Genomic DNA, 25,461 nt, shown 5'->3' with positions numbered 1-25,461 from the left:
GACAATTTTTATTATTAGTTGAGAACGGCTTAAAATAATAACTTTAACCTCCGAGAATAATCTGACTAAAAAGTACTTACGTACCTACGTAGGTTGTAAAGTAGGTACGTACTTGGTACCTACTTCCTAATGCCTGTTTTGTACTTTCCTGAGCAATGTTCAGGGTTTCATTCCAGTTCGAAGAGTAAAATGTAAATGGTAAGTATATAATATATCTATAGTACGCGACAGGTCGAGACGGCAAACAGAGTATCCCGCACCGGGTTAGCGCGGGGCGTCCCACCCCGATTGCCATCTCGACCTGTCGCGTACTATATATCCTTTCCAAGTTGTACTTAGTCGAGGTTAGGTAACAGGCTAACATAAAAATAAGAAATAGGTAGTATAGGTTAGTTACCCACCTATTTCATGCAGGACAACTTACCTATTTATGCAACTTATGCTGTCTCAGCCCGGCTAGCATGGGCAGTAGATAAAAATTATATCCCCCGATTATATCCACTGATTTCTATGACATCAGTGGATATAATCGGGGGATATAATTTTTATCTACTGCCCATGCTAGCCGGGCAGGACTCTATCACCGGTTCGGAAAGAAGATTATAATGAGAAGAGCCGGCAAAAACCTAGTTTTTTCATTAGTAAATAAGTCACTGGTTTTTTAAAGGATACCTTAAAATAGAAGTTAGGATTATGTATTTGCGCAATAAAAGAAACAACTTTTTGTGTGTAGTAAGCATGTATTTATTTTATATTGAATAATAATATTACATGCGTCCTAATAATAATTAATTGTTTAAAATTATAAAAAAATTACATCACTTAAAACTAATTTAAAATTAAATTAAGTAGATAAATTCCTAAATAAATTGAGTGACTAACTAATGCATTGCAATACATTAATTATAGTATTCACCTATTAACACAGCGTGAATTTAATTTATCAATTTAAACAAAAATAAGGATAACTTAGTGCTAAATTAAAAAAAAATGTATACAAGAAAGTATTAAATCAATTTATTTTAGATTTATTACATAATTAAAACATAACCCTATGTTTAAACTCATATGCGCTTAAACACACTTAAACTAAAATCGTCATAATTTTAGTTTATTACATGATAATAAATTAATAACTGAAATGGGAAATGGATGGAAAATCCAAAACTCAAACTAATAGTTATTCAAATACTAGCTGATGCCCGCGACTTCGTTCGCGTGGATGTAGGTTTTTTTAAAATTCCCGTGGGAACTCTTTGATTTTCCGGGATAAAAAGTAGCCTATGTGCTAATCCAGGGTATAATCTATCTTCATTTTAAATTTCAGCCCAATCCGTCTAGTAGTTTTTGCGTGAAGGAGTAACAAACATACACACAAACACACACACACACACACACACACACACACATACAAACTTTCTCCTTTATAATATTATAGTGTGATAAACTAAAATAAAGCTTCTGTTATAATCATTCCTAGTTGATATAAACGAAGTTTTTCAATTAATTAGTACAAAAATTACTATAAACACTTCAAGGTAGAGGTAATTTCTATAAGATTATTTGATTGATAAGTAAATAATAAACTTCCGCTTATTTTTAATAGCATGTGTTATTTTACATACATTATAAATATAATTAATAATAGTACATACATAAAGTATGTATTCTTAATTAGTATGATATTTATTCAAAATACTTTTTCGTGCGCCTACAAATTAAACGTTAACCTTATTGGTGGTTACGGTTAAAAACTACATTAATTTTTTATAAATATATAGGAAGATTATTTATTAGTATAGATACCTATTTAAAATATGGAGTTACATGGATATTATTTAAGTAACCACATATTTTTATAGTATGCTTTCATTACTTAACAAATACGTGAATATATCTTAAAACTACAGTTTTATTACGGTTTAAGTATAATTTTACTTCCTAACTTAAATAAAACTTAATGATATCTTAATCTTCAGTAACAAGCTTGGATAAGCTCTGTTCAAGTTAGTTACAAGCGCAGTTTTACTAAAATATTAACTTAAAAGTTATATTCAATTAAAAATAGGCTTTTTTATAATGTTAGAACCAATTCCATGAAAAGCTAGATAGGTAAGAATATTCATTTATTTATTATATTTAATGTCTTAGAATCACGGCAGGATATTCAGAAACCAACATAATTAGTACAGTTGCAAAAGCAGATAATCATCTTCCGAAGGTAATACTTAATTTTACAGTTAAATCACTTAGATAAAATATAATAATATATAATATAAAATACATAATTTCATGTCAATAATAATAGTAGCTATACCTAGCTATAATATTGGGTAGATATTTATATTACAATCAAAGTTGTAAGTTTGTTTGTAGGAAGTAATATCTTTTTTTTTTAGTAAAAAGTAGCGACCGAACGAGCAGACGGGCCACCTGATGTTAAGTGGTTACCGCCGCCCATGAACATTTGCAGCACCAGAGGAACCGCCTATGCGTTGCAGGCCTTTAAGGAATTTATGGTCCGCCCCTTGAATAAACCCATGTTGTAATTTAGTGGGGAGTTGATTTCACAGTTTGCAATTTGCATGTCGTGGAAAAAAGGATCACAATGGGCGGTCAAAGTGCACCAGGCACCCAGGTGGTGAGGGTAAAATTGCTTACGGTGGCGTGCGGTGCGCTTGTAGAAAAAGAAGGGTTGAATGAGGTCAAACAGGTCTTCAGAGCAATCCCAATCTCAAACTACTGAAGCGATTTTGAAAATTCTTTCACCAATGAAAAACCTATATTCTTCCTTATATCACCAACGAAAAGCCTATATTATTCCTTAAAGCACCCGTGCGAAGCCGGAGCGGGTCGCTAGTACTATATAATATTTTGTTTCAATCTAGACGATAGTTCATGCTATGCTAGGATCCGATAGGTGGCGCTGTAGTCAAGTTAATAATATAATCTGTAGAATACATAAGCCCACCCGTGCGAAGTCGTGGCGTCGCTGCTAGTAGAAATTATTATAAAATATGTACATGTATAAATATAATTAATTGGCACATGAATGTACAGTATAAAATGAGAACTACACAGTACACATACTTTGGAAATTCATTTATAAGAACACTAAGAGATACTAGGGGTCCAGTAATTTAACTTTGCGGCCATTAAAGTATTAATTTATGAGCCACTGTTTTTCGAATACATTAATCCTAAGAGGGCTATAGTTTACACCATTAATTATATCCCTTTATGTAAATCCTAAACTAAAGGGTATAATGCCCTATACCCTTCGTCCTATTAACACTTTGAAATAGTCTGTTGGGAAAAACTAATTTATATTAAAAAAAAAATACGAGACATTTCACCGCGAAAAATAGCCTCATCTGGTGGCGCAGGATTAGTCTGGCTGTCCAGCGCGGAAATGCAGCCAGTATTATTGGCACCATTCCACGCGGGCATTTTTTGTATAGTAATTAGATAATATTTTCAATAAAAAAAATCTATATGGATTACAATCAGAGGACAAATTCTTTCAGCTTCTTTATTTAAATAGACTTTTAAAAGCTAAAAGCACTTATTATATAAATGTGTCGCATTTATTATATTAGTGTTGATTAACAGGGCTCTTTCCGTCACTCGTTTCATACAATCGTAGTTCCAATTTCATTTGAATATCAAGCAACCAAAGTCCATGAAATTTTGCAGACATATTCTAGAAACTAATATCTGTGTCTGTGGTGTTTTAGATTTTTTTTTTTTTATATGTAGTTTTAAAATTACAGGGGCTCAAAGATTTGTATGAAAAATTTTAAGACCGCATAACTTTGAAACCGAATATTTTAACAGAAATCTGGAAAACCACAGACATAGATATTAGTTTCTAGAATATGTGTACACAATTTCATGGACTTTGGTTGCTTAGTATTCAAATGAAATTGGAACTACGATTGTATGAAACGAGTGACGGAGAGAGCCCTCTTAAAGGATAATATTTGTATATTATCCTTTAATCTAGACAAATATAATAAATACGACAGTCTGTCTGGCTATCCGTTTGTTATAACTTATATTTCACGGATGATCAGGTAAACTAGTCTCGATATAACGTAGAAATAGATGTCTTTCAATTTGAAAATAACATAAATACCAAACGAATGAAGTCGCAGAACTTATTATAATAATAATTAATAATATATTACATTCTAGGATTATAGTATATTTATGTATACATTAAATTATTTTATATATTTATCTGTTAATAAACAAGAAATTATTGGTCATAGATATAATTTTTATGTTTATATATTAATATATATATACACTTATATGTATTATAACACTAATATTAGTTAGTAACCATTAGTTAAATAATAAGTATGTTTAATTGAAATATTTCATTGGTTTATAAAGTTTATACAACCATGTGGATGTAAGAAATTCCTAGGCTTTTACGTACAATAAATTACATTAATAAATTTAACGTAAAAATCACTTATTCCATATTTTTAATCCATAATGTAAATCGTTACTTCTGGGCACGTTTTTAATTTATATAAAACTAAATTAACCAACTACTAACTTAATTAGTAAACTTTAAGCGTCAGTATATTTATACAATTACAAAAAACTTATACTTACTAGTTTAAACTAATAATGAAATAAATTAAATTAATATATACAAATCGTAGGTACTGTATGTTAATAAAAATGAGAAAAAATAATATGAAAAAGAAAACTATTACCTTCAACAGGATCTTTGTAAATGCAACAATCGCTGGCTAGAAAAAAAACATTATGTTCAGTAATGTCTTGAAAAGATAAATTATTGAAGAATAGCTTTATATCATCCTTTATCCTAATTAGCATGCTATCCCGCGGGAACTGTTTGATTTGCCGGTATAAAAAGTATCCCATGTCACTCTCCTTGTCCACAACTATACTTATGCAAAAAATCACATCGATGCGTAGCTCTGCTACGGCGCGATTGAAGGTCAAAGGTGTGAAGAATAGGATGCTATCCCGCGGGAACCGTTTGATTTGCCGGTATAAAAAGTATCCTATGTCACTCAAGGTCGCGGGACTCGAACGAAGTTGCGGGCAACAGTTCTTATCATAAAAAGGTAGAATTTATTCGTATGTATTTAGGGGATAATTTACGAAACCAAATCCGATTTCGAAAATTCTTTTACTGACAGATAGCTACATAATCTCCGAGTGCTGTAGGCTATAAAGTATATCACGCGGAAGAATTAGCAGCCATAAGATTATTATATACAAAAAAAAACTATACTTACATTAAATAAATAGTTTAAAAAAATCACTTACTACTTCATCAATGTCCGGATTTCATCCCATCACTTGACGATAATTCTCTGTGATAATTGTTAAGGAAACTAATGAAAAATTCACTACAGAGGTCCTCTATGGAGGATAGATAGATAGATAGATGAAATCTTTATTGCACCCAAACACATGAAAAGGAACACAACACAAAAGGAAGAAACACAAAAAAACAATTGTGTGCAAAGGCGGCCTTATTGCTAAGAGCACAAATATTCATATGCCCGGCCTCACTATGTATAGTATGTATAGGGCTTTAGTATGCACAGTATATTATCACTAAATTTGTTTATTGAAATAGTCTAATTGAGTAGTAGTTTTAACATCTCCCGGGCGTTAGCCATATCACTAAGGGAGTTGGCCAACTCCTGACTTATGCCATTTCGACGCTTATTTCTTTCATTGGTTAAAGTAAGGTTAAGAAATGAAATAAAACCAAATTAAAAAGGATACGTAAACACCTCTCAACATCAGCTGGGCTCGCAAACCTTACGTTGGCACATCCAGGGGTCGTCAACTCTAGGAATACAACGTGACCCAATTCCGTCAACTTCTGGCCCAGGTTCACAAAATTGGTCGTTGGAGGTAACTGTGGAATAAAGCTACGTTAAAATCAGAGTCTATCGCCAAAAACCTATCTACAGTCCTTTAAGTAGCGGAAGGAACATTTTTAGGGTTCCGTACATCAAAAGGAAAAACGGAACCCTTATTTATAGGGTCACTAGGTTGTCTGTCTGTCTGTCAGTCCGTCTGTCTGTCGTCCGTCTGTCGTATCTGTCAAGAAAACCTATAGGCTCCCGTTGACCTAGGGTCATGAAATTGAGCAAGTAGAATTAATATTTTCAACTATCAAAGTAAGATTACTATACCATATGAAAGGGCTCCACCTGGACATTCTAAAACAGATTTTTATTTATTGTTACGCATAATAGTTTTGATTTATCGTGCAAAATTTCGAAAAAATACCACTGTAGCACGGAATCCCCGGCGGGCGAGTCTGATTCGCACTTGGCCGGTTTTAAATACAATTGTATAATAATTGATACAAAATTAAGTTAGTAAATAAATGATTAACTTACATTTGTTATTTGAACCATCACGGGGTCTGGTCCTTTGAACATTCTCACATTAGACCAAAACGGCATATTCGGCCTTATGGGACCATTCGGCATTGCCATCGGTCCATGTGGACCCATCGCGGGACCAGGCCTAGGCCCCATCATAGGACCGGGGCCTGGGAACCGATTGGGACCGACCATTGGACCTCTGGGACCGAGCATTGGACTCATTGGACCAGGCATTGGACCTCGAAATCTAGGTCCACTCATACCATTGACATTTTTAGACGGATCATTCCCAGATTCGATACCAGGTACCGGTGGACAACTAGGGTACATTGGGCCTGGATTGACCATTGGAAACCCTGGTCTTGATCCTGGACCCATTTGCATTGGTCCAGGTATTCTTGGGCCCATAACAGGTGATGGCATTGGACCTCTGATGGGACCTTGCATTTGTTGCATTGGATTCGGAGGCACATTTGAGCTCTGCAATATAACTGGTCTAGGTGGAATTTTATTCTGTGGTCGTAATACTGGGATGTTACTGCCAGGTTTTTGTCTGAATGGACCTGATTCACTTTTTTGGATATTATCTTTGTCTATGGGTGATTCGTTTCTTTCACTGTCTGTATCATTTTGACTATTTTGGCTACTAGGCGTAGTTATCGAACGAACGAATTTAGCGACTTCTTCATCTATGGTAATGCCAATTTTTTTCAAAAAGCTCGATTGGAATAGACAGGCGTCTAAGTTAGATGTTTTTCCTTTTAGAAATTTCTTGTATTGGTCTCCTATATCTGGCAAAGGTTTTCCGTATTTGCCCAAGCCTGGGCCCACTTCGACCAAGCCTTTGGGTAGTAATGTTTTGTTTTCTATTGTATTGTTGATTTTCACTTTGAGATTTTTGCCGTAATATTGCTGACCGTTCAACATTGATACTGCCTGAAAGAGAATTTGATTAATTAATCATTCATTTATAAATAACACTAGCTAATGCCCGCGACTTCGTCCGCGTGGATTTTCATTTTTCAAAATCCCGCGGGAACTCTTTGATTTTCCGGGATAAAAAGTAACCTATGTGTTAATCCAGGGTATAATCTATCTCCATTCCACAGTCAAATCCGTCCAGTAGTTTTTGCGTGATTGAGTAATTAACATCCACACTTTCACATTTATAATATCACACTAATAATATTATAAAGGAGAAAGTTTGTATGTGTGTGTATGTTTGTTACTCCTTCACGTAAAAACTACTGGACGGATTGGGCTGAAATTTAGAATGGAGATGAATTATACCCTGGATTAGCACATAGGCTACTTTTTATCCCGAAAAATCAAAGAGTTTCCACGGGAATTTTAAAAAACCTACATCCACGCGAACGAAGTCGCGGGTATCAGCTAGTTATTAGAATATATTAGGATTGGGATAATTCAGTATGTATAAGGGAACCCATAAACAGACAAACTATTACTCTCGTAAACACCACCGCAGATATGTTCATGCTTTGTATGCTGGAACAATAATTTTTACGACTTCACTGGCGCAGTGATGAGCGCTGTGGGCTTATCAGTACGAGGTCCCGGGTTCTGTTCCTTGCAGGGGAAACTTGAAATTTTATCATTTCTAAATTTCCTCTTGTCTGACCTAATGGGAGGGTACGTCCGTGGCTAGTTACCACCCCACCGGCAAGGCCGTACCGCCAAGCGATTCAACGTTCCGGCACGTTGACGATATAGGTTTAATAAAGCCCACTACCATCTTAGTTATGCAATATACCTAACATCACTTACCACCAGGTGAGATTGCAGTCAAGATTTGAAAAAAAAAATTGTTTGAATAATAATAAATATTACCTGCACTGCTTCAAGTGGATGGCTGTACATAACGTTTGCATATTTTGTGCTGTTCATACAAACTGAGCAAATTAACACTTTTCCTGCCAGCTCCAAAACTTCTTTTAATTCCGATTTATCACACCTAAACTAACAAATTGAAAAAGAAAAACATTAGTAACCCTTTCATGGTTGAAGTGAGACTTGTATGATGTTGTGGCAGATAACTTAATTTTAGAGTATTCGCATCCTCTTCTTCCTAATGTAATATGAAAAGGACAGACACAGTTTTTAGCTATATTAAAAAGGAAAAGATGCAGACACTCTAAATTTAGAATCTAATTTATTTCTATTCTAGTTCTTCTCCGTAGGAAAGGCATTCTGAACCAGTGGTAAATGCATTTGACTATTTAAAAGTACTTAGTAAAAAATATTTACCTATTTAATTGTTTTATCATATAACTATATTAAATACTGTAAATACTTACGTTGGTAACAGTAACCCAGTTTGTTAGAGGTGGTGTGATACCCAACGAGTCTAAATAGTCCTCCCTTATGTGGTAATCATTTGAATCTGAGGTCACATTTTGTTTCGGCTTGGAAGGACCAGTGGATTCTTCTGCTTGTGGATTCTCTGATTCACTTGTTGTAAAATTGAATTATAAAAAATCGGTCAAGTGCGAGTCGGATTCTTACACGAAGGGTTCCGTACAAAAAATAACACTTTTCAAATACATCTATTAATTTTCATGGCGGCCATTTAGATATTTTTATTATTTGTTGTTATTGAGGCAATAGAAATAATACACTTTCTGTTATGGTTTACGAGATACATTCCGATGACGGACGGACGGACGGAGACAAAAAGCAGAGTAGTAATAGGGTGTTGTTGGCACCCTTAAGGTACGGAACCCTGAAAATAGTAGACATAAGGAGTTCATTATCGCATTGCACTAATCAGAAATCATTTTGAAAGTATTGCAAAATAATTGAGGAGCTGGGGACCGGAAACAGACCCTAAATAAATATATAAAACATCTATAAATAGATAAATAAAACATCTATACTAATATTATAAATACGAAAGTGTCTGCTAACTTTTCACATACCATCTGTTTAATCGATTTTAACATAATTGACATTAAATGGTGATCGTGTTAAAATTGTGAAATAAAAAATTTTCAAAAGAAAAATAAAACCGACTTCAAAAACCAAAAACACTAAAAAGTAGAAAATAATTTTTGTTTAGCTACACATGTAATGTACCTAGGTATGAAGTCGAGCGAGCATATTAAAACAAAATTAGAAATCCAAGAGTGAACCTCGCCCGACTTCATACCTAGGTACATTACATGTGTAGCTAAACAAAAATTATTTTCTACTTTTTAGTGTTTTTGGTTTTTGAAGTCGGTTTTATTTTTCTTTTGAAAATTTTTTATTTCACAATTTTTAGTGGCCCCACTGTACTATAATATGCTATGCCCAGTTAAAACCCTACTGTTTACTAAGCTATTACACTGATCGCGAGCAATTTGCTCTTATCCATTGAGGAGTTCTGTTCTCCATCCCCGAAGATATTCATCAGATCTTCACCAAATTTATATGGGACCACCTGCACAATATACCCTTTCAAACAAAAAAAAATTTCCAAATCGGTCCAGGGGTCTTTGAGTAATCGGGGAACATACATATATAAAAAAAAAAAAAAAAAAAAAAGATCCCGACGAATTGAGAACCTCCTCCTTTTTTGGAAGTCGGTTAAAAAGAGGATCCCTCCGATTTTGTTCACCAGGTCCTCAATTTATGAGTTAGCATAATTACATTGGTTGGTCTCCTATTTATGAGGACCTTGGCATACTTACTTTGGTTCCAATTGTACAGTTGTATCAGATTCTGCATCACTTTCCACTTCATCTTTTACAGAATCTAGGAAATAAATTGTATGTACACTTTTTAGTTAAAATTATCCATCCATATTCCACATTAATATTATAAGTATTAATGAGTGTCAATTGTACAATGTGCATTGTGCAGTCAATATATACATAGTATAATAACTGCAACTGATTCATGCAACTGAGTTGAGATATTGGCAAATAAAAATAATCAAATTAATCATGATTTAATCTAGAATATATATCATTAAATAACAAAATAACCTTAAAATCATTAATTAATTAGTTCAGATTAAATTACCTGTTATAGTAATATCTTACCCATTAATTGCACATTTAGTTTTCCTTCAATTTCTTTTTCCTTCAACTTCTTTAAAACTTGGTGCAAATGTTTCTTTGTTTCGAATCTAAGACGTATTTGGAAATCCTCCTTGGTGTTATCTTCTCTGCTGTCATTGATACTTGATATATGAACTCCACACTAAAATACATAAACTTCTAGATTAAGCGGGTAAATGGAAGACTTTTTTTATTGTGATACGAGGCTAACACCTTTGACTGCAATCTCCTGGTGGTAAGTAATGACGCAGTCTCATATTGAAGCGTGCTAACTTGGAAAGACTGGCTATGGAAGTTTCATAAAACCTGTACCCTTAATCAGTTTCTACACTGCATCATACCGGACTATTATGAATTCCCAGTTTAAGCTTTTCTTGGGGATTACCAATCTGGATTATGAAGAAAAGGGCAGTTTGTGCAGTTCATAGACTAATTATAAATATATTAAATACAAAGCCCAGATGAGATCTGTTATTGTACAATGTGCAGTTATATGTCTCATGTTCAGACTTATTGCTTTGCATGCACTGTAATCACTCAACTCAGGAGGCTAAAAAGGAATAGAACCCAGACCTGTAAAGCCAGTTTAAGAAAAAAACTTAACTCAGATTAAAAAAATTGTCTTAACTTACTTCATCTTTAACATAGTTTATAACTTCCTTTGAAGACCAATTCCCTTGTGAATTTGTTAACAACAGTGTGTATATCTGTTTCTCAGCCACACTCTCAGAGTTATTCGACATAGCAACTTCATTTTGAGAGTCCGAGTACCTCCTACGTTTCACACTATCATTTGAATCCTCGTTATCCATAACTACGTCAGAACTTTCTGCAACCTTACGTTTGTGATTTAATTGTATATCCTGTAACTTCTTTTCAAAGGTAGAGTTAATTTTTCTGAGTTTCAAGTGAATTGTCTCTTTCACAGCTTCAGGGTTTTCACACTTCTCAACAGACTCAACTTTCACGTGTATAGAATCCAAATCTGGCACCGAAACACTATCATTATTGTTTTCATTTGAATCCATAGTATTAACACGTAGTTACCACTTCTTTCACATCTGAAACAGTAACAAAATTATTTTTTTCAGTAACAGTGAAAATATGCCGATGTAGAACAAACTTTACAAGATTATCTCTACAAGTTTACACTCTGACTAGGTACAATAATGATACGCAATGCAGTCTACTGAAAAGCACTACTTTATAGTAATTATTAGAAAAATTACTTATTTTTCCTTTTTCTTTTACAGGGAAATAGTAGATCTCTTGACCTGCAAATTGAAAAACTCTAAATCTAAACCAATCTAAACAACAATCACAGATTCACAGGCCAAAACTCTGTCAGATTTGACACTGACACAGCGCCTGGTGTGGCCTGTTTCTCTGCTCAGAACCCAGAGCCGTGAAAAAAAATTTTTTTTCAGTGGCTTGACGGCTCTGGATTCTAGCTGCCTACTACCCTTTAATCAGTCGCAGCCTAGTTAATATAAAAAAACCGCACCGCAGCTTACAGGTTGGACATATTCGCTTCTGGCACACGAACTATCGCGAAGCTGGCTGCGCACAAGCCACGATTTAAAATAACTTATTTGTATTGGACTGAACATCTTAAACAACGAACATATTTTATTATGTTAGTTATTTATTTACAATCTATTTTAAACCTAATACTATGTAGGTTTTACCAAAAAAAGTTAATCTGTGCAACATTGTGTGCAACACAGTGCAACAGAATGAAAATTGAAAGTAGATTTAACCATAAAACCTATCTTTGAATTGCGTATATTCTTGGATTTAGGACCAATATTCATTTAGTCAGGCTCAAAAAGCTAGTAGTGTTCAGAGCCTTAAAGCTAGTTATAAAAGTAAAAAGTTATTTAGTCTGTGGTATAATATCACAGACTACAAAATCCGTCCTACACAATTGTTGTGATTGGCTGAATTTATACTGTTCTTGTTGCAACAATACTTTGTAACCAATAGTGAGCGAGTGTTGGCCAATCAGAGCCAGAGGTGACTGCGACAGTCGAATCGAGCACAGACCACGAATCCGGAGATAGACGACGAAGTTCCATAGATCTGTTTATGATTAGTAGCGAGTACTATACATACCGATAATATCGGATTATATATATAGAAAAAATCAATATCTATCTATAATAAACTTTCTTTGTATCATGGTCTTTCTATTTCACCCTCTTATGGCAATTTAACACTATACATTACACGTCTCTTTCCCACAATATAATATAGATGTAAACGGTTGCAGCAAAACGTCACGATGACGTCATGACAGCCTAGTAATTTTAGGGATGAGCCTCGAAAATCGTAATGAATCGTAAATTAAATATAGTGTCGCACTTTATCGTAAAAATATCGGTTTTTATTTACCGATTTTCGGCAAATAACCGATTTATTCAACTTTTTTTGGTCAACAAAAATAAAACGAAATGAAATCATTTAAATAATTTATTAACGATTTAAAAATCTTATTAACTATTTTTGGTTCAATGACGTGATGGTGATAAATATTAGCACGCTTAAAAATTAAGGTGGATGCGACGGGTCTGCCCGCGAAATTCAAATTTAATTTGGTTTTTCGCAATTTGTAAACTAATACGACAACGTAGGCTTATGGCATTCTATTTGCGACAATAACAGTATCATCCCCACCTATTTATTTAAAAATCTTCACTTGAAAGGGTCCAGTTTAAGAAATTAGCTCTAGTATCCACTATAACTCACAAATTAGTCGACGATACTAGAGCTAATTTCTTAAACTGAACCCTTTCAAGTAAAGGTTTTTATATAAACCTGTGAGGATGCTACTGCCATTGGAGCAATTAAAATGCCATAAGCCTAGGTTGTTGTATTAGTTTACAAATTGCGAAAAATCAAATTAAATTTGAATTTCGCGGGCAGACCCGTCTCATGCCCTTAAGGGCCGGCGCACACATGGCGGAGTGCGGCGGAGTTCAGCGCAGAGCATGCCCGCGAAGTTTTCTATTCGCGTGACACATTACGCGAATTTCTACCATAGAATGCGCGAGCACGCGCGGGACTGCGCAAGTATCCGCACGGATGCACAATTAAATTTAGATATTATTTCAATGAGGACAAAGTCGATAATACTTTGACTGTGAAAAATGCTCTGCGCTGCGCTCCGCCATATGTGCGCCGGCCCTTAAAGTACCTAAACTAAACCTTCGTAGGGTTCCAATGCACCACAACAAACTCAGCTGGGTATTTTTTTGTTACTACCATCTCACAATCACACTTAAAACTAGTCAGAGCAATTTATTCATACTATTTTTTTATCATTATCTTTTTTTTAGAAAATAAAAACTTTAGATTTCAAGATACATCTCCAAAACGTTGTTTTGAGAGATTATTATAAACTGTATAACAATTAAATATCATAAAATGAATTGCTATAAGTGTAATAATTGTAGTTTTCTGACCAGCGTTTTATGTTTAACACAATCGAACGTCTTGGACGAATTATACAAGACGCAAATGCCAAATTATCGCAGTCTTCATAAAGATATTATTCATTTAAAGTTACTGAGGTCAAGTATCAACCGATTTAAGTAATAAAATTTACATTGTCAGGAAATACAATACAAAACCAGATAATACAAGAAATTTGCATAACAACATGACTTATCTCATACTTATGACATACTTTTGTGTCTTATGACATACTTTTGTGTCTTATGACACAAAAGTATGTCATTATTATTCAGTTACTAGCTGATGCCCGCAGCTTCGCCCGCGTGGATTGGTCAGATCCCTTGCAGCATCAGGATTGAGGAGTTGGAATCCAAATTTTTTATGAAATAATGTTGCAAAGTTCCTCTATCGATTAAAAAAGAAATGACGCAAAGCGGTTCAGAAATCTCGGAGATTTTGGTGTACATAGGTAAAAAACACAACTCTCTTCTTGAAAGTCGGTTAAAAAAGTAGCCTATGTTACACCCTGGTCAATTCTCTACTTGTATGTGAAAATCCCGTTAAAATCGGTTCAGCCGTTCCGAAGATTAGCCTTTTCAAACAGACAGACAGACAGACAGACAGACAAAAATTTTAAAAACGTGTGATTCAGTTATGGTATCGTTCAAATAACCATATGACCTTAATATGTGGTAGTTATTTCGAAATTACAGACAGACACTCCAATTTTATTTATTAGTATAGATAGTATAGATGTAGTCATGTTTTCAACAATAATAATTGAGGCATGGAATCAACATTTGGGTTAAGTGCCAAAAAAATCAAAGTTGGAATTTTGCCTGTCAAATGTGCTACATTAGTTAGCCATTCCGTTACAAAGGTGCAAAGTGCCCAGTAAAATTTATTGTAGTTTTGAGAGTTTTTGGTAGATGGCGTTACGAGTAAGTGCCAAATGTTGTTTCTTTACAAATGGGTCGTGCGTGTATCCGATCATAGAAATGTCAATGTCAAAATTGTCAAAATAACATTCGTTGATTCGTTCAATGGTCATTTCATGGGCGTTATTGTTTCTTTGAAATAATTTGCATCTCAAAATGGACGATAACACAAAACAAAGAACAAAAAATAAAACTATAATAAGAAAATCGTTGAAGGTACAGGGAAAAAGTTATATGAACAGGAAAGGAAAAGTGATACCGGCGAAAATGCCACCGACTATGGAGGTTAGTATCTCAGTAACCATGTAGTTTATTATTGTTTCATTTTGAGTTGATTTTACAACAACGCTAAATAAATATTTATGTTACAGAAAATATGCAAATGTAAAAATCAGTGCCACAAATTAGATCATGACATGAAGTTGAGTTTATTTGAAAAGTTCTACCGTGAAGACTTAAAAACACAGAGAACGTATTTGATGGGTTTGCTTCAATTGCATAATATTAAGCGTCGTCGACATGGTAATTATACCGTACCATCTGATAGCAGACGACAAACGACCATTACATATGTTGTGCCTAAAGGTGATGGTACACTAATACCAGTATGCAAGAAAACATTTTCAGACATTTTTGCAATTACTAAAAAAGAAATAGAGACATTGATAAACAAAAAAAAACATGGTGATACGTCTTTTCGTGATAATAGAACTTCACATAAAAGTTTAAAGTATACGGAAGAGGATGTGCTTAGAGTTAAAGAACATATTAATATGTTCCCCAGGGATGAAAGCCATTACACAAGAGCAAAAAGCACAAAAGAATACCTTAGCCCTGATTTAAACATACATAGATGTTATAAAGCCTTTAATGAACTGCACCCTGGTAAACAAGTAACATATAAATTTTACAGAAAAGTATTTCGGAGATATTTTCCTGATTTAAAGTTCAAGAGGCCCAGAACAGATACGTGTAAAGTTTGTGATCGCTTATCTGCAGTAGTGCGATCTCAAAATGCACAAAGTCGGTCCGCAAAAGCTACTTTGGAATTACATCATCGAAAAGCTGAATCATCTCGGCAGATTATGGCCACAGATAGGGAGCAATCTCAACTGCCAGGCAGCAATACTATGACAATAGCCATTGATCTTCAGCAGGTGCTGTTTGTACCTACATTAACACACTCAGAAATGTTCTACAAACGCCAGCTTAGCTGTTATAACTTGTGCATCAATGTAGCTGATATTGGGAACTCTTACATGTGTCTTTGGCACGAAGGAATCTGTAGCAGAGGAGGCAATGAAATAGCATCATGCCTTTTGAGTTTTGTAAATAAAAGAAATACAAACAAAGACCATCTGATAATTTGGTGCGATAACTGTGCCGGCCAAAATAAAAACAGAATGATTCTGTTCCTATTGATGTTTTTAGTAGCAAATGGTCACTTCCAATCAATCGAACAAAAATTTCTTATAACAGGCCACAGTTTCTTACAGTGCGACAGGGATTTCGGAATTATAGAAAAAAGAAAAAAGGTTATGAAAAGTTATGTTCCTGAAGACCTAAAAAAAGTGATTACCGGTGCGAAAAATACATCACAACCTTTCCAAGTTCTTGATATGACAAGTGAATGTTTTTTCAACTTCCAAGCTGCTGCAGATGACATAATTGTGACAAAAAAGTTGAATATTTCAACAGCATCAAGGTTGCTAGTAACGAAAGATAAGCCAGGTGAAGTTCTCATAAAACAAAATTTCACAGACATAGAACCATGGAAGGTAGTTAATGTTTTCAAAAGAGGAAAATCTATTTCAGATTTAAAAAATGTGGAGTTACATAGACTTTTGACTCACAACACAATAAGCAAAGAAAAAATGAGGGATCTAGAAAGTATGATCGAATACTTGCCAGACAACTGCCAAGAATTCTACAGGAATTTGTGTGCTGATCATTAAAAAAAAACCTGGAAAAATTGCATTTATTAATTAAAACAAACATAAACAAAAAAAATTCTAATATGGCACTTAGCCCCAATGATAATAAAACTGTATTGGCACTTAAGTCCTTATAAATTACAAAAACCTTGCATTTTGACCCATTTCTAAATTAGTTTTTAAATAATGTCTTTTTTGAAATAAATGTTTTTTAAATTAGTATACTTAACAGGTGTGTGAATAAACAGTATTATTTGTAATCATTTGCACATAATAATGTGTCTTAATAAATGTTGATCCATAATAAATACAGTTTTATTTTATTTATCATCAAAATGTATTTTGGCACTTAGCCCAAATGTTGATTCCATGCCTCAATTGTACTTGATTCTAAAAATACCATTCAAGTGAGAGTCGGATTCGCACAGAAGGGTTCCGCACGATCGTACAAGAAATCTCAAACCAGTGTAATAAAAATGTGCAAATTAATGACGAATGTGATTTAGTTAAACTAATTATTTGATTGGGAACACAAATCTTTAATTTTTTTGTGATGTAACCATAAGTTCACGGTTTTCAAATTTTTTCGTTCAATTGTGCTATAAGACATTGCCACCAGCCAAATGTCATGATTCCTATTTTGATTCCCCCAAAATGGCAGACACGGGGGGCGGACAGACAGACAACGAAGTGATCCTTTATAGGTTCCTGTTTTCCTTTTGAGGTATGAAACCCTCGACAAATGTAAATCTTTTCCATTAAACTACATTAACCAAAATATATTCTAGTAAAATGTATGAAACAAAAATTTTCAAAATCTATTTATGTGGATTTAGAAAATCATGATCAGTTTACAAATTCACAAAAAAATTAAGTTTACTAAATCAGATATAGATGGCGCTGTTGCCATTAACTTGCATTGTGGCAACTGTGCCACAATGCACACTGGTTAAAATATCTTGTATAATGATATGGAAACCTTCGTGGGTGAGTCCAACTCGCACTTGACCGGATTTTTTATACCTAAAGCCTGACTAACTAAATTCGTCACCATTCCAAAACGCTAAATGGTTGCAATTTTCCGGACAATGCGTTCTTAAAACCACTTTTAGAATGACCACAACCGTTTAAGCTATCGAATAAATTATTTATAAATAAAATTATCTCTGTAATGAAAATGCCATCATCGACGTTTACAGGTATCGTACAATCATCGTCAATTGTTAAAATGTCCATGTATGTCTTTATCCGCATTGACACAGTGAGGGCCACCTCTCTGCTAAAGACTCTTACAGCAAGCTTGACCTGAAAGGTAAAATGAATTATCAATGAATTACACAAATTCGAGCAAATTGTTAGTTATAATATTATGAGACATAAATCACAACATTTCATGATAATCTTTGACTTTGATTAGATATGTGATGTAACCACAAATTCATGATTTCGGATTTTTCCCTTTATTAATTATTGTGCTATTAGGACATTGCTAGCTACCAAATGTCATGGATTATATACGGGAAGTATCTCAAGAGCTTTGATTCCCTTGTCTTGATAGAGACACAGATAGACAGACAGAAAACGAAGTATAAGGATTCCTTTTTTCTTTGGAGATATGGAACCCTAAAAATAGAGAACCTAAATGAATTAAAATAAATGCATCCTTTACTTTATCCTTATATCAAGGACATAATTCAAGAAATTTTTGGGCTGGGCCTTAAAAATAGTGCCACTGGTGCCGCTATTTTATGCACCAATTGGTCAAACCAATAATTAGTGGGACAAATTGAACTTTAAAATGTTATACAATCTACTTTGTCCTACTTGGAGGGGCAATGTGTAATAAGCCAAAATAAAAATCGGTCAAGTGTGAGTTGGACTCGCACACAAAAGGTTCCATACCATCGCACAAGATATAACACTATTTAGCACGCTGAAAAACAGACATACAGACAAACGGACGGACAGGTGGACGGACAGCGGAGGCTTAGTAATAGAGTCTCATTGGCACCCTTCACGTACGGAACCCTAAAAATTGATACGAGTCGTTGCAATGCTAAATACTTTTGGGTGCTCACACCTGTTTCTTCATAAAATGTTTGTAAAACTTCAGTTTGGTATGGTAAGATGTCTTTACTTGCCTTCATATTATCGACAGAATTTGGTTTCAAATGTCTATCTGTTAGTCGAGTATTCCTTACAGTGCCACCAATCCCACCTACCGCATATATTTTTTCAATGATCTGACACGCAAATAGCACGGCGATTACCGATGATTAGGTCCTTTTTCTGAAATTGTTTAAATGACATTTTAGTAGATGTGGAACATCACACATATTATGATATACTTTTTTGCCATTTATAATATAATAATAAACATTCAACCCATCATTGCCACTGCGAAGGAGACTGGTAAACTTTTTTTTAGAAAAAGTGCTATTACGAGGGCGGCACTGAAAATTTCGGGAATCAAGGAAGTGACACAACATTTCTATTTAAAACATGTATTTATTGCTTTTCGAAGTATTCTCCGCGAAATTTGACACATTTTTCCATATCATGGAACCAATCATTGAAGCAACCATTCCATTCGGAAGTTGGGGTCTCCAAAATGGCCGTTTTGTAGGCGTCCACAGCTTCTTCAGGTGATGAAAATCTCTGACCACGCAATGTATTCTTTATTTTAGGGAAAGTACAGAAATCATTAGGGCTTAGGTCGGGGCTGTATGGCGGATGGTCTAAAGGGGCGTCTAAACGGGCTATATTTTACGACAATTTGTGGTTGCAATTATTGGCAAACATTGCCCAGCCATCAAAAAAACATTTTAGTGCATTTTATGGCTGAGCAATCAATTGCAGGTAACATGTTGCAATATGGCTACAATAGTATGGCCTTTGATTCAGAACCCTTTAATGAGCCACACAATCCAGCAACAATGGCCGACGAAATGACGCTCATCGCAGCCGCTTACATTGTTTTGGCAGAAAAACCAATGACTTCTATGTATACTACCATAGAAGTCATTGAGAAAAACGAAAAAAAAAAGGACACGAATGTGGATTCGACCCTACCTAAGTAGGCGTGACACTTTGGATTCCGTAGACAAGGAATTAATGCTGGATAAATACTTATTTAAAAATGTACAAGAATGTCTAAGAGCGACTTCGAATTTCTTGTGAACAGAATTGGACCAAACATACAAAAGCAAGATACATACATACATGAGGAATGCAATACCTGTGACTACGCGCAGAAAGTGATACGCAAAGTACTTCACGTCGCAGGGAGAAAGGGACGCGCATATACAGTAAAACAGAACAACAACATAGATGGCCCAGGATATATTGCAGTATTTTCGATTGCGAGGCGATCGTTCGGCCACACGCCGGCTACACATAAAAATATTTTGACATACCAAAAAATATGTGGCTATAATGCCGGGCCATCCTTAAAATATTGCATAGTGTGGCTGGTATTGCTAGCAATGTTGCCGGCCACAGTATTGCAGCCACAAATTGTCGTAAAATATATCCCGTTTAGACGCCCCTTAATAATTCTATGTTTCCTTGCTCTAAAAACTCTTTTGTTCTGTGCGCGGTGTGAGAACTCGCATTGTCGTGATGGAGGATGATGCGGCGGTTGCAGTTCTCTTTACGGAGTTCAGAAACGACCTGTGGCAAACAAATGCTAGCATACCATTCTGCATTAACCGTTCTTTGTCCCTCAAGAGGAATAGTCGCAACATGGCCGGTTTTGGAGACAAACGTGGCCACCATTTTTTTTGCAACACTTCGTGAACGAACGATTTTTGTTGCCTTTAACTCATTTTCGAACACCCAAACTCGTGACTGGTTTTTTGTTTCGGGTTCGTACGCGTATATCCAGGATTCGTCACCTAATACGATGTTGTACACAGCATCCTGCGTGGAATCTTTCGAGAGTTCTGACGCACCAAGTAACGCGAGCCGCTTTTTGCTCTTCACAGAGCAAATGCGGTATCCATCGGGAAAACAACTTTTTTACACCTAACTGTTCATGCAAGATTATTTGTATTTGACTCATGCCAATGTCTAAAGTTGCCTGAATCTCGCGGTATGTCACATGTCGATCTTCCTCAATCAGCTTACGCACAGCATCAACGTTTTCTTGGGTGACTGCAGATTTTTGGACGACCTTAACGGGGATCATCACTGAGCTTGACACGTCCACGTTGACATTCAGCAAACCAGCGATAAATTGTGGTTTTAGATGGGGCTTCATCACCAAATGCAGAAATCATCCGGTCAACACACTGTTTTTGTGTTAAACCACTTCGAAAGTCGTAATAAATCATCGCTCTAGAATTTTCTCGAGTCAATTCCATTTTCTCAACGACTAGACAAGTTTGAAAAGACCTTGTGACAAGACCGAGAATCTTTTTTTAAATAAATAAATGGTATTCGATTTTTAAAACCAAGGAGTTTTCAATTAAAAAGATTTTAATATGACAGGGACGGTGGAAATATTCCATTCCCGATACTTTTAGTGCAGCCTATGTATGCCATAAATGATCTTCTTAATGACTTAAATATAATATAAATAAAAATATGGGTCTACCTGCTAGGGCCCGCTGCACAGACCAAATTGCAACACCCAAAACTGGGTATCTATAATACTACCATGTACAATCATAGTATTTTGTTCCAAACTAGAGGATGCCCGCGACTTCGTCCGCGTGGATTTAGGTTTTCAAAGATCCCGTGGGAACTGGTTGATTTTCCGGGATAAAAAGTTGCCTATGTCAATTACAGGGACGCAAGCTACCTTAGTACCAAATTTCATACAAATCGTACAGCGGATAGGTTTTTAAGAATCCCGTGGGAACTCTTTGATTTTCCGGGATAAAAAGTAGCCTGTGTCCGTCCCCGGGATATAAGCTAACCCTATACCAAATTTCGTCAGAATCGGTTTAACTGTTGGGCCGTGAAAAAGTAGCAGACAGACAGACAGACAGACAGACAGATAGACAGACAGACAGACACACTTTCGCAATTATAATATTAGTATGGATGTTAGATTTAAGGAAAGTATTTATGGAATTGCTATAAAAAACAAATAAATAAAAAAGATCTTCATGTGCATCTGACATCTGAAACTGCTGAACCGATTTTTAAAATTCTTAGACCAGTAGAAAGCTGAGCAATTCATGAGTGACATAGGCTATATTTTATTTTCAAAATGTTAGAGATCTTTACTAAAATTGTAATTAGCTACCTATGCATGTCACTTTTTCATAGCTTAACAATAAAACCAATTTAGATGTTTACCAGAAAGATAGCTTGCATCCTGAAGATGGATACCATACTATATATACTGGAAAATTAAATAAAGTCTAAATAAAGCCATTATTGTTTTTCTACAGACAAAATGACGGGTGTAAGCTTGTATAGTGAATGTAAAATAAGTAGTACAGGTTCTTAATATGAGGTGTATGAATATAGTCTGCACATTGTATAAAAACAGAAATCAGCCAAGTTTGTGTATTTAATCCTTAGTCTATGACATTCAATTCCATCAGCCTGTATGCGTTCACTGCTGGGCATAGGCCTTTCCAAGAGTGGGCCACCAAACACGGTTCTCCACCTTCCGTGTGGACTATACAAATTTCAAACCCCTTATGGGTTGAATTTTCAAAAATCCCTTCTTAGCTACGTCTACCGTAATGACTATTTGCATACCAAAATTCAGCCCCATCCGTCAAGTAGTTTGAGCTGTGCATTGATAAGTCAGTCAGTCAGTGATTTTTATATGTATAGATATATGGTATGATATTTAATAAACCACTGTTTTACTTGCCTCAATTTGTTCAGGAATGCCTGGTATAGTTCCAACATGTTTCTTTTTCAGTTTTGTAGCTTCTCACACAGCACCTCAGGTGCAGGATTTCACTGTGTTCCCAGTGTAAACACCAATTCAGATGACCAACTCCTTATTCTGGAAAGTTAAGGCAGAAACATAAAGTAAATGGTAAATTATATTATCATTCATTAATAGAGTAAATTTTCTTTTTTAGCTCAACAAAAGAACCAGATTTGGAGAAATCCCACAGAGAAACAGCTTGCATCTGGAGACACAGATAGGCATTTTAAGAGCCATGCTTTTTATCCTAGAAAATTAAAGAGTATCCATCTCATAGATAGGAATTTTGAAAAACCGAAACAAAGTCATGAGTATCAAAGTGTTTATTTTATAGGAAGCTTTGAAGTGTATTAAAGAGTTCACACTTCACAATGAACAACATAATGAACATTTTTAGCCACTCATCAGTGAGAATATCCCTGTTTATTTGGTATAATGGATATATTTGGATTTGGCATGTTTAATGAAGAAATTCATCTGAAATTAATCCATACCAATATTATGAACGTGAAAGTGTAACTGTAACTTTTCACAGCCTATCCATTTAACCAATTTTGACGAAATTTAGTGGTGATAGCTTGCATCTCGGAGATGGATGCAGGCTATTTCTTGTTCCATGAAATTAAAGAGTTCTTAAAAATCTAATTCCACGTGGATGAAGTCACAGGCATCATCTATTTGGCACTGAAATAGCTTGTATCCTGGAGGAGACATAGGATACTAATTTTCATCCCAGAAAATGAAAGAGTTCCCATGGGATTTAAAAAATCTAAGTCACGCGAACAAAGTCGCGGGCATCATCTAGTAATACTTACTCTGTGATGACAAAACTATGCTTTCCACCTCCGTAATTGCAGTCTTATATAGTTATCATACTGCATGCATGTATGAGAGTCCCTTTAGCCTTTTCCATCCAGTCGTTCTCGTCCAGCCACTCTCCTGAGGTAGTTTTTCCAGCAGCTTGCACTTGGAGGTTGTTTTACATGCCCTTATCGCCTTCACAGTAAGAACACCCCCAGAAGTCCCCAGAACCCCCAGAAGATGTTTGGTGCATCTTCGGCATTCGCTAGATGTGGGCCACCTTTCCTTTGATCTTCGTGAAAACGCAAAATGCAAGTCCAAACCAAGGAATACATTTCTCAATCGCGGTTATGGTTATTAGCGCTCACTGATTCTTTATACGAGTGTATACAAAACAAGTATACTCAATTTAAGAAAAAAAGACGATAAATTTCTAAGAAAAACATATGAAACAGTGATTTAAATTGGCTAAAAAGTTTTCGTATTTTATTGATTTCTACGTTACGCCATTTTTATTGATTTTTGTTTTATCAACAGTGTTGTCGACATTTGATTTTATTTCCCCCAAATTCAGATTTTTAATCGTACCTATTGAAATGAGAAATCCAATGAACGACATTGAACATTTTTATATTTTGTATGTTACTGCTACTCTGTTTTATATTACTTTATTCAAAAAATGGTTATCATGTTATATCACTGTAATTTCAAACCTAAATATATTATTTTACTTAAATTTGCTTTATGATTCTTAAAAACCTTTAATTTTGGCAACATGAAATTTAAAGTTAAATCCAATAAAATATTATACTTTTTTCTATAAAAATCTAAGCTCGTTTTTCTTCCACCTTTAGGGTAAAACCCTTAGCTGGTCACACTCCTCGTGCGACCATTCCATATAACTATAATACATATAGTAATAAAAAATTTCAAACGTGTGCGTAAAATATAGCTGTGGTAGTGAAGCGAGAAGCTTAATGTCTACCCATACTAATTATGTGAGATAGAAGACATGTACTTGCGATGTACCTAAGCATATTTGAAATACCGTAGGATAGCCGGCCCTGGAATCGAGTCTCTGGAGCACGGTGCTTTCGCTTCGAACAAAACTATGGAAGTATGAACTGATATAGTTCGTACATCAACCGATAGGGAGCGCCAACAATATTTGTAGTGGCAATACCGAAGATTTTTTTATGCTGGCATCCCTTTTCTCTAGAGTCGTTACATGTTTCATTTCACGCAGCTTTGTCGTTAATAAAAGACAGAAAATGATATCTATTAAATAGACAATTTTGACTGTAAAAATTATTACATTTAAAAATTATTAAATTTTTTAATAAATAAAGTTAGTTATTACTATTTTTAATAATTACCTTATAATTTGAATTTAATGCATGTTAACTTGTTACGTTTCGTTTCACTAGTGGTCATTGTTAAATGACACGTCTTGTCACTCGATTTAAAAAAAAATCATTCGTTATTCGTCTGTTGGAGAAATTAGTGTGTTTTTAATGCGTTTATGTTTAATTTTATGCGACTAAGCTTTACCTGGACACCGACGGATCTGTTTTCTATTGTTGACCCACGCTATCTTTTTTGGACTCTGATTCTCATTTCGATTTGGTTACTTTCGACGATGCCGCTTGATAGAAAATGCTGTGTACCGAACTGCAGCAACACACGTAAGTAAAATATTTTTCACAACTATTACAATTTCATGTTATTTTACTAATTATAATACGATTACATATGAAGTGAATGTTAGTGGTAGTTTATGGCAGAGACTTTAGGGACCGAAGTCGAAACAAGTATTCTAGAAATATTATAAGAAATGCATACAATTTGTACCCATAAAATGTGAAGCATGACACGGGGGCCTATCGGCTAAAAATATATCAATCATTAAAGGACAGCATCAATGTTAAAACATGGTTTTTGACCAATCCCATTGGCTAAATACCATGTTTTGAC

General features: G+C 34.9%; 2 protein-coding genes and 1 long non-coding RNA gene across 3 annotated transcripts; 1 reads left to right on the top strand and 2 right to left on the bottom strand.

The window, feature by feature from the left end:
• Nucleotides 1-4,366: 4,366 nt before the first annotated feature.
• LOC123874264 lies at nucleotides 4,367-11,789 on the bottom strand. The gene is made up of 10 exons (XM_045919511.1): nucleotides 11,689-11,789; nucleotides 11,092-11,520; nucleotides 10,442-10,601; nucleotides 10,088-10,151; nucleotides 8,714-8,867; nucleotides 8,247-8,375; nucleotides 6,411-7,334; nucleotides 5,785-5,920; nucleotides 5,317-5,363; nucleotides 4,367-4,769 (listed from the first exon to the last, which is right to left on the bottom strand). The coding sequence occupies exons 2-9, from the start codon at nucleotides 11,485-11,487 to the stop codon at nucleotides 5,338-5,340; spliced, it is 1,989 nt and encodes a 662-aa protein (XP_045775467.1). The 5' UTR covers nucleotides 11,488-11,520; nucleotides 11,689-11,789; the 3' UTR covers nucleotides 4,367-4,769; nucleotides 5,317-5,337.
• A 2,892-nt stretch (nucleotides 11,790-14,681) lies between these two features.
• LOC123874377 lies at nucleotides 14,682-17,167 on the top strand. The gene is made up of 2 exons (XM_045919678.1): nucleotides 14,682-15,138; nucleotides 15,225-17,167. Exons 1-2 carry the CDS (start codon nucleotides 15,010-15,012, stop codon nucleotides 16,806-16,808), a joined length of 1,713 nt encoding a protein of 570 aa, XP_045775634.1. The 5' UTR covers nucleotides 14,682-15,009; the 3' UTR covers nucleotides 16,809-17,167.
• A 5,456-nt stretch (nucleotides 17,168-22,623) lies between these two features.
• LOC123874393 lies at nucleotides 22,624-24,183 on the bottom strand. The gene is made up of 2 exons (XR_006797905.1): nucleotides 23,502-24,183; nucleotides 22,624-22,761 (listed from the first exon to the last, which is right to left on the bottom strand). It is a non-coding gene; the product is annotated as an uncharacterized LOC123874393 (long non-coding RNA).
• Between the last annotated feature and the right edge of the window lie 1,278 nt (nucleotides 24,184-25,461).

The sequence above is a fragment of the Maniola jurtina genome, chromosome 18, assembly GCF_905333055.1.
Source record: "Maniola jurtina chromosome 18, ilManJurt1.1, whole genome shotgun sequence".
In the NCBI taxonomy this organism is placed as follows: Eukaryota; Metazoa; Arthropoda; class Insecta; order Lepidoptera; family Nymphalidae; genus Maniola; species Maniola jurtina.
The sequence above is the reverse complement of the archived record's forward strand: the minus strand, read 5'-3'. Positions and strand labels throughout refer to the sequence as shown.

Coding starts and splice junctions, on each gene's coding strand:
- LOC123874264 (XM_045919511.1), bottom strand. CDS start 11,487: ATGGATTCAAATGAAAACAATAATGATAGTGTTTCGGTGCCAGATTTG. Junction 7,335..8,246: donor ATCCACTTGAAGCAGTGCAG/GTAATATTTATT, acceptor ATTCTCTTTCAG/GCAGTATCAATGTTGAACGG. Junction 5,364..5,784: donor TGATGTTGAGAGGTGTTTAC/GTATCCTTTTTA, acceptor CAATTATCACAG/AGAATTATCGTCAAGTGATG.
- LOC123874377 (XM_045919678.1), top strand. CDS start 15,010: ATGGACGATAACACAAAACAAAGAACAAAAAATAAAACTATAATAAGA. Junction 15,139..15,224: donor AAATGCCACCGACTATGGAG/GTTAGTATCTCA, acceptor TTTATGTTACAG/AAAATATGCAAATGTAAAAA.